Source organism: Ips typographus, unplaced genomic scaffold, assembly GCF_016097725.1.
Source record: "Ips typographus isolate SLU unplaced genomic scaffold, UJ_Ityp_2.0 IpsContig31, whole genome shotgun sequence".
Lineage (NCBI taxonomy): Eukaryota > Metazoa > Arthropoda > Insecta > Coleoptera > Curculionidae > Ips > Ips typographus.
Genome location: NW_028098571.1, coordinates 61,413 through 71,853, shown reverse-complemented (window position 1 = coordinate 71,853; position 10,441 = coordinate 61,413). Strand labels below are relative to the sequence as shown.

Sequence of the window (10,441 nt, the reverse complement as noted above, 5' to 3'; positions counted from 1 at the left end):
CTGAAATGCTATGTTTTATTTTAGCTGATAAAGACATTCATTTTAAAATAACATTTGAAAATGAATGTCTCTATTTTGACATATTATGTCAAAATATTGTCAAAACTCCAGAGCCAGACCAAATCCCAATAAGTATCACAGCGGAAAAATAACTTACATCGTGGCATAAATGAAACCATTAAAAGAATCAAAGAGAAGTATAATTGGCCAGGTTTACCAAAGATGTTGAAAAACTAATCAAGAGTTGTGAAACTTGTCAAAAAGTAAAAGTTTGTAGGAAAAACCTTAGTACTCCTTTAGTTGTCACAGAAACTTCAAAAACTTACCCTTCAAGCTTACCCCCCATCTGATAAAAAAGCTTCTAATATTGCTAATACCTTAGTAGTATTTTTCCTTTGAGAATACACTGTGATCGTAGTAAAGAATTTGATAACGTACTCGTGAAAGACCTCTGTCGCCTTTTCGATATAAAATTAACTTTTTCAAGTGTAAGTCACCCCCAATCAAACGGTTCAATAGAAAGATTTCATGCTACACTAAATGAAATGATCAATATTGTCACGAATGGAAAATCCATTAATTCAAATGATGGACTTATTAACTTAAAAACATAAGAGTATTCGAGGATTGCGAAATATTAAGCGCACGAGGCAAGGTCGCACCACGATGCACCGAGTGTGTCATGCACCGAGTGCACCATATCGGTGATGAGTCACCACCACCTGCTTTGCAGGAATATGAAAAATAGGCGACGAACAATAACAAACTACGTCAGCCGATCAATCGGGTATAAAACACGCCGATTTCAGCAGTATAGGGAGAGTGTGAACCAATCGACAGTAGTGCGACCAGCTGAACCAGGAAGTCGAGATGTCGACTCTCCTCGGTCAAGAAGATCAAGTAGTCCATTCTCCCGAACTGTTCCAACACGAAAGTGACTAAGCCAGCCGCCAGAAAATTTTAAGTCCTCAGCTTATGAATCTATGTAAGTACAATTGTTAAATTGTCAACTTTTAGTGACCGTATTGTGCAGACCCATTTATGTATACTACATTTAATAGATTTAAGTGTTTAACAGAAAACTCAGTGTTTGATTCCATCCTTAAAACTGAGATCCCGGCACGACGTTTAACGTCGTGAGTCAGTTTAATTAATGAATCCGAAAGGGCTCATAAATTAAACGTGACATTTGGTGGAGGCGCCGGTCTGTTTTGAGATGGATGAAAAACAATAGTTGAGTTTTTTATTTTTTCTTTTGGGGTATGATACAGATTCAGGAAAATAATGTGTGTAAATTTGTGTATAACACTGTTAAAAAAAAAGTGAATTTTTAAACCAGAAAAAATATTTTTGATTTTTCTCATCGTGAGTGAAAATTACCTCTTTAAAACAAAAATATATTATTTTTTTTTCTTTTTGCATAATTAATTTTGTCCTACATTGTCATTTTGAATATTCGTTTTCTAAATTGTTAAAAGCATGTCGGTATTACTGAAACGATCGTGTTTTATGTTAAAAAAGTCAAGAAATTAATGGCTAATATAACTTTACGTACAGCACTGGCCGAACAAAAAACCCCGGCCATCCCTAAATTTACGTGTCCACCTACGTTTAATCCATCAAGTGATTGCCCCATTACATTTTTAAATAAATATGAAAAGTCCGCAAGATTAAACAACTGGACTTATTCTTTAAAGATTTCATATTTTAATAATTATTTGGACGGACCAGCACAAGTTTGGTATCAAAAATATGTAAATGATTCAAAAAATGTTTTGAATACTTGGGCAATAATTCGAACAGATTTTCTAAAAGAATTCGCAGGTGATCAGCCATTTCGTAAACTGAAATTTAGATTAAACACGCGTAAACATCGGGACAATGAAGACATTAAAACTTATTATTATGACTTACTTACCTTGGCAAATGAAATTAACCCAAATATGTCTTTTGAAACTTTTAGAGATTATTTTGAAAACGGTTTAAATCCGTCGTGTTTTGAAATGTATCCAACTAGTCTTGAAAATAAGTGATATTAAAGAGCGTGTATTATTTAATCAAATGAATCGGCAAAGTAAATTTTACATTTCGGACGGAATGAATTTTCGGTCTCGTAATGATCGGTTGAAAAACAAATTTGACAAATACAGTACTAATCGTACTTGGCCAAATAAGGATTGTAAAAATTGTGAATTTCAGTCCAACAATTATTGTGGAAATAATAATTACAAAGGGACCAAGTTAAACAAAAATGATTTTTACTATCAAAATGTGTCACGAGAAAAGCAAAATTATTCTAGGTTTGATCAAAATCGAGGTATAAGAAATAGTAATACCAGAAATAATTGTTCACCAAAATATCAAAATTTTAATCGAGGTAGCAACAAGTTTTACAATTTTGGACAAAATAAGAATTTTTCTACACATCAGTATCCTAGTAAATGTGAAAACTCAATGTTAAGTGTCGATGAAGTTGCTCTAAACTCGACAAACAGTAAAGATAGCAATTTATTGTCAATCAAAGCTTCAATAAATAACGAAGACAATTTGTTTGATGTAATTTTAGATACAGGATGTGAACCAAATTTAATTGATTTAAATCTTATAACTAACATGTCTTTATCATCAGAGAAAATCCAATTAACTTCAGTAGGAGGTTATACCCATAGGTACCATAACCCAATAGGTACTTCAAAAGTAACTCTAAAAATTAACAACATAAAGTTGGAGGTTGAAGCATTAGTAGTGAAAAACCTTTCTAAACCTTTAATTCTGGGACATAATTTTCTATCAAATTTTAACGCAATGATTGATTACAATAAAAATATTTTTAGTTTTTCAACAAACAACAACGATAAAGTAACAGTTATTCTCAATCGACCTGATTTAGATGTTACATCTAAAAACCAAGTTCAGAAAGAGTATCTAATGGGTGTAGAAATTTCTGACGTCGAAAAAACAGTAAAACCTGTAATAAAATTGAAAGTTGCTCGAAAGTATATTGTAAAACCAAATAAGCAAATAACGTTACGATTGAAAACCGCGAATAATGAGCCTGATTTAACAAAATGCAATTTTATTAAAAGAGACAGTTATTTATGTCCAAGAAATCTGTGTGTAGACACACCATTTTTGCAAAATGGGCACAATTTATACATTAAAATTGTCAATAAGGGATTTAGAACAGTTCCTATTTTAAAGCATTCTGTTATAGGTAAATTCGACGTTAATAAATCAATCAATACAAATACGACAAAGGATTCAATGTTATGCATTTCAGAAAAACGCAAATCAAAAACTGCTAATAAGTTTCAGTCCGATTTTCCTGTTCAATCGAAAATGTTACATCCTAATTTACAGACAAGTAACATAAATGAAATCGATAATATAGATTATCGAAGAAAAGTTGCGATGTTTAAATCAACTCGTAAAACTTCACACCAAAATAGAGACACAGCCGACCAAGTCGAATTAAAAAATGTAATATTCCCTGTATCCCAATTTTATGGATTACAATATTCAAAGCAAAATGTATGCTTTTAGCATTTCTATTTAGTAGAAGTTTGTATAAAAGTTAAGCTGAAAAATCAAATATTTTGAGGAAAAAAAAATGAATTTTACATACTGCAGCATGCTATTAAATTAATTTTTACATGACTTCTAAATCGAAAGTTAAAAAATAAAATCCACACTGTAAAACAGCGGATTGTGTTATTTCGATGTCGAGGTCAAGCATTCCCGACAACGACAAAAAGTGTGCCGGAATGAAACTTCTAATTGTCGACAAATAATTTTTTACTTATTATGTGTAGTACCAGCTTTAAATAAAAGCATAGTGCAGAGTTAAAGAGGATTTCGATATGTTTCCATCGTTTGAAAACGAACAGTACATAAAAAATCGAAGGTTATTATTTGGTCGCTTGCAAAAATCGCGACCTTAGTGGAAAATAAAGTAAAGCAGACTAATTAGTTCTATTTGACGCCGCGTGCCGGTGTGACCGACTTGCTTTATTGCACTCGTCTCGTCGCATCGCCGCGAAGGTGTCGATAAGAAAACTGCTGATTGATGAATTTTAATGTTTTTTTTTTTCTAAATGCACATGATAATTTACCTACATGAAATAACAAGCCGAAATATTGTATTGGCTAAGAATAATTAAATTTGATTTTACTATAGAAAAAATGACAACTGATTTAAAAAGTGAAGTTTTTTTTTTTTTTTTTACGAATGGTAAATGATACATTTGTAATAAAGTATTTCTGAAGTGATATTTAACACATTCAACACACATACTACTCGAATGAGACGATAAGACCCACACATCATGATAATGTGACTTTATTTTTAATTTATTTCAGCTGAATTTTATTATGTTAAATAATTAAGGTGAAAAACGCTAGCTGAGCGTAATACCTTATTATGTAAGTGGCACATAGAGTTTGTTTCTTTAACCGACCCATTGTAATGAGTTTTATGAGTAATAAAGTTTCAACTTACATGCAGTTGAACTATTTTTGGTGCATCTGTACGAAGATGTCCAGCTCAGGATTCATAATTAAATGAAATAATTATTGAATTGCCAATGAAAAAATATTGGTATCTTTTATAAAGGAGTAATTTAAATACTGAAGAATTCAACAGGAAAAACAGTATAATTCAATGTTGGTAGGAGTATTAGCTCTCAAAGTAGTTGTTTCTGATTTTTCCCTTCTCAGTTGAGAAGTTTTTGATACAGAAAGGTCTGTACATGTTGAGAAATATTTGTTTTAGTGCCACACAGCAATATTGTTTGCTGTTATCGATGTTAGGGCGGTGCATGAATTTTTCTTAAGAAACGAACCAAAGATACTCGTTGAATGCGAAATTAGTAGCAGGCTGAAATGATTGTGTGTATGCTAAACCTTATACATACGTTTATTAGGTTTTGAAATTGGGTCCATATAAGGTAGCTAAATTTGTCAATATTTTCAGGCAACGGAGATTCCTATTCCTGACAGCAACCGGTTATACGTTATCCTGGAAATTTGCGTATTAGTTGCTTTAATCGTTTACCTTAATTCCGTTTATAAGATCGTCTCATTACGAGGTACAATGGGTTGTACAAATTTCTAGCAGACTGACTACGACTACTTTTTGAAACAAACATTGAACTGCTGAACAATTCAGAGTTACAAGTTACAAGCCCGATAAAGTCATAACTCATAATGCTCATAACTAAGTTATAAAAATAATCTGCTTTTACTTGCTTAAATGAAATATCCTACAGTAGGATATATTTTGTTTTTTGTGCACATGAAAAAATGCGATATATAGGTACGTAACCTAACCAAATGATTAGATAATTCTTTTCTTATGCCGCAGGCAGATGGTGATCACTTTGTTATTTAAGTCATCGCGGTACGAACGTTCACAAAAAACTGCGTATGGATAAATATCATTGTAATTTCATTTTGACATGCAAATTTTTAGCATATGAGAATAATTAAGAAAAATGGCCATTGATATTATAAAAGATAAAAAGTGTACACTTGAGTTTTATATCGTGATTTTTCATTGTATGAGTAAATGGATTAATTGTAGACTTTATTAAATAAAACTGGGCTAAATACTAAATACTTATTGAACATTGACAAATAAAGACTGGATTGCACGGTCAAAATGTCAACAGACTACTTATTACCTATGCTGGTTTTTATACTATTTGGAAAATAGTAAGACAGATACATGGTATATTTTGAATTATACCACACGAAATAAAAAGTTACACACAAAAATACATCAGCTCTTGGACTAAAGCAAAAGCGAACATCGCTGCTTATCGTCCGGCTGATAATCCGAATGATGACAAACTTTAGCCTTGATTCCGCTTAGTAAGGCAAAGTGAAACTAAGACGGACAATGAAAATTTGTGGTAATGCAATAATCAGAGTTTATTTTTTATTAAAAATACACCAAGCCAGAAATGATTTAAGTTAATCATTTAATACTTGCGTTTGCATACTAATAACATATTTTTATTTTTACAGAAATCAATGAGGGAAAAGCATTTGATTGAGGACATTACATCCAATTTTTGATAGAACAATCTTCTCCAAAAGGATTTGAAGTTGGTTAGAGACGGTTAATATTTCTGTTTTTTTTTAAACAGGCAAATACGTTCTACTTTCCATAAAATGAAAACTAGAGCGTCTTATACTTACGGAGTTCAAACTTTTTAGTTTCAGGACCGGATTTCTGATTATTTTTACATGTCAATTAACTTTATGAAGTAATACGTAACACTGCATGCAGAGTATACTTTGGATATAAGTATATTAAGCCTTAATGAACACATATTAACCTTTGTTCCTATTTTTATTTCATGTAAACGATACATGAGAGTCAACAAGCCAGATCGAAATAATACCACACGTTGATCCTGCTCTGCTGAAGACATTTAATTTCTTCCACGACTGTTGACGTTGGTATACAACATAGTCCACACGCAATACCAACACGTCATTGGACATTTACCCACGTCACATCCATCAATTTGATGCAAGTAATAAGGAATACGTAACATTATATTGGCATTCAGTTATGCGCAGTGAACATCTTCGTGGTAAGAGTGAACTATTCTCGGCTTAACAATAATGTTAAGCCCTGTATAAATCTACTCCATTATCCTTTTCTGGGTTTATTAGTGTTAGTAAGTTATTTGTGTTAATCATAAGCAGTACTATGCTTTAATCATAATGTACTTAGTAGTACCGTAACTTATCGATTGTTCTAATGGTCTTTATGTACGTCAATCTGAAATTTTGGTTTAATTGTATAAAACTGTTACAAGTTAGATATTTTTTCGAGATGGTTGTTTTTAAGGAGAGTATATAGTATCTTTTGTTTTAAAACTGGGGACCAGTTTTTCTGGGGCGGAGGCATATGTCACGAATGGAAAATCCATTAATTCAAAAGATGGACTTATTAACTTAAAAACATAAGAGTATTCGAGGATTGCGAAATATTAAGCGCACGAGGCAAGGTCGCACCACGATGCACCGAGTGTGTCATGCACCGAGTGCACCATATCGGTGATGAGTCACCACCACCTGCTTTGCAGGAATATGAAAAATAGGCGACGAACAATAACAAACTACGTCAGCCGATCAATCGGGTATAAAACACGCCGATTTCAGCAGTATAGGGAGAGTGTGAACCAATCGACAGTAGTGCGACCAGCTGAACCAGGAAATCGAGATGTCGACTCTCCTCGGTCAAGAAGATCAAGTAGTCCATTCTCCCAAACTGTTTCAACACGAAAGTGACTAAGCCAGCCGCCAGAAAATTTTAAGTCCTCAGCTTATGCATCTATGTAAGTACAATTGTTAAATTGTCAACTTTTAGTGACCGTATTGTGCAGACCCATTTATGTATACTACATTTAATAGATTTAAGTGTTTAACAGAAAACTCAGTGTTTGATTCCATCCTTAAAACTGAGATCCCGGCACGACGTTTAACGTCGTGAGTCAGTTTAATTAATGAATCCGAAAGGGCTCATAAATTAAACGTGACAATATTAACAAAACAGAGCATCCTGACGAACATCCTTTTAACATTCATCCATACGCTGTAATATCTTATAATAATACAAAAAACACAAAACTCATGGTTTCAGTCCTTATGAATTAGTATTCGGACATACCTCCAGTAGACCTCCAGAAACCCTTTATAATCAAAAAGAACTGATTTCGAAATACATCAGAGATTTAAACAATCGCATGGAACATTATTATAAAGTAGCTAGAACAAGAACCATCGCACAAAAAGAAAAAGCTAAAATCAGATTTGATAATTTAGTAACTAGAAATAATATAATATAAAATATTATAATATAAAATAGGTGATAAAGTGTATGTTAAAGAGTCTCAAATGAAAGATAAATCCCATAATAAATTTAATGGTCCTTTTGAAATTATTGAAGTATATGAAACTTCAGCTAAAGTTAAAAACCTAACTACTAACTCGATTTCAAAAATAAATTTCGACAGAATGAAACCATTCTATGACTAGATGTTTTCCTTTCCAGATTCCTCGGAATTACATCGCAAGTCATCGCTCAGTTCAACATATCCCCCATTAATAATACTATAGGAATATTTTACCATGAAGCAGGTACAGTTAAAATATCAAATGACAAATGGACACTTCTTGTTTACAAAGACCTTCAAGCAATCCGCAACAGTATACGCGATAATAATAAGATACTTGATGATTTAGTAACATCATTTAACGATCCTTCACTCCGTATGACATCATTTAAAGTTGAAATTCAAACTCATGTTAGTCTCATAAGGCAAACTGCCAGCTCAGTGGAACAAAAGTATAAAGAAATTTTAGCTGATACAAACCATTACGCTTTTCGTAGTAAACGAGGTTTAGTCAATGGCATAGGTAGTATTTTTAAATCCATTACAGGAGACTTAGATTACGCTGATGGCGAATATTTTAACGAATCTATTAATAAAGTCACACACGACGAACACGAGATACAACAATTGCTTAAAAATCAAATATCAGTCACAAGTTCAGTCCTACGAAACTTTAATTCTACTATTCAGCAATTCCAAAGAGACGAGAAAAATTTCAATGAAAATATAGCAACTATTCAGTATGCTTTAAACCACATTACTGATGATGTAGCTTTTTATGACGCACAAGTAAAAGTATTAAATTTCTGTCAATCATTAATGGAAAGCTACGTATATTTGGAAAACTATCTTGATGATATTTTAAATGTCATCACCTTTGCTCGATTAAAAATCTTGCATAGCTCAATAATCACTCCTATTGATTTAATCACTTCTCTCCAGGAAATTTCACGAACATTATCTAAAAATAATTTTCCTTTACCAACTTACACTTCAAGTGTTGCTAAGTATCTTGATATTATTGAATTAGAAGCCTACGAATCAGAAAACAAAGTAGTTTTTGTTCTTCTTATTCCATTAGTAGAACCTGAAACGTATACACTTTTTAGACCATTTCCTATCCCAATTTTGGATAATCGAACAGGTTTGTTTCATATTCTTCAAACAACTAAAAATTACATCGCGAGAGATGATGATTCTTTATTGTATGTATCACTTCAAAATTTAAAGAATTGTAAAAATCTGCAGACAAAAGTGAAAATCTGCTCTAACCTCCTCCAGTATCCTATCGACAGCGATGCTATATGCGAAGCGCAACTGTTGAGACAACAGAATGTTCTTCCAAGAACATGTCAAACGTCAGTCCTAGTCGCAACCGACTACAACGTTCAAGAAGTTCACTACAACTTATGGCTAGTTACAATCTGTGAACCACTACCTGTCACTGTACGATGCGGAAGCCGAAACCCAGAATCGCAGATACTGAAGACGAACTCAATAATCAAACTAACTCAACCTAATTGCAATGCCTTTATTGGAAGTACTAGAATTCATTCAAAATATCTCGTCGAAGAACGTTACGTATCGAAGCCATCCTGTAAAGATTTCCTATGATTGCTGCAAACATTTACCAGCACAATTTGACGTTCCTGATTTGAAGCCTCTACAATTAAGCAAGATTAACTCTGACGATTTGAACGTGGCCCAACACAGACTGAATCAATACTCTGAAGAATTGGACAAAATTATCCAAGAACCTTTTATTACAAAACATTACCCCTGGTTTACCACAGCTTTAATCGTAATTATTGTTTTAATCATCATTGCACTTATTTTATGCAAATGTAGGAAAAAAAGGTCCCCAAAACTTTGCCTGACCGGAAATAGTGGACCACCGCCATCGCCAAAGACTGAACACAGCAAACTTAAACAAACCCAATGGAAGAAGCTACTACCAAGAAGAAGGACTAGCATCCACCCAGAACCATCCTTTGATGAATCCTTTGAACTTCAAGCTGATCCATAAAAGTTGTTGCATGGCTCCAACTTTTGCCTAAAAAGGGGAGCTGTTATTTCATGGTCACCACCAAGACCATCTAGAAGCGGACATCGACCCATTAAATTGCCAACTCAGCTTAACGGAAATAGCGTACAAAATAGTTATAATAGTTGAATTGTGCAATAAAGCTAAGTCAGCTGAACTACATTATAAATTAAGTATCAAAGTGTCAATTTGCGTCTATTATCGTCTATACGTGTTAAGAGTTAGTAGTAATATTATTTTTATTTGTTTTATTAGAAAGTGTAATCTTTAAAATAATAAATAATTTTTTAAAAGTGCTTTTTAAGAATAAGCACCCAACAGGTACATAGGCTACAAACTTAGAGTAGTTTTTGCTGAAACAAACTGTAAAGTTCATAACTGTGACAATGAACTTATAGCAACTGCAGATCTTGTCCAGAATGTTTATAAACTTATGTTGCCAATAATGTTAATAGTTGTTTGCAGTTTCTGAGACCATATCTAGTGA

At 32.9% G+C, this 10,441-nt stretch overlaps 1 protein-coding gene across 1 annotated transcript; it reads left to right on the top strand.

Annotated features, from left to right (window-relative positions):
• The first annotated feature begins 595 nt into the window (after positions 1 to 595).
• LOC145739499 (uncharacterized) lies at positions 596 to 10,220 on the top strand. Its single transcript, XM_081994901.1, has 2 exons — positions 596 to 985; positions 6,028 to 10,220. The coding sequence occupies exon 2, from the start codon at positions 8,289 to 8,291 to the stop codon at positions 9,522 to 9,524; it is 1,236 nt and encodes a 411-aa protein (XP_081851027.1). The 5' UTR covers positions 596 to 985; positions 6,028 to 8,288; the 3' UTR covers positions 9,525 to 10,220.
• Positions 10,221 to 10,441: the final 221 nt, after the last annotated feature.

Excerpts from the sequence above, each read along its gene's own strand:
- LOC145739499 (XM_081994901.1), top strand. The coding sequence starts at position 8,289 with ATGACATCATTTAAAGTTGAAATTCAAACTCATGTTAGTCTCATAAGG.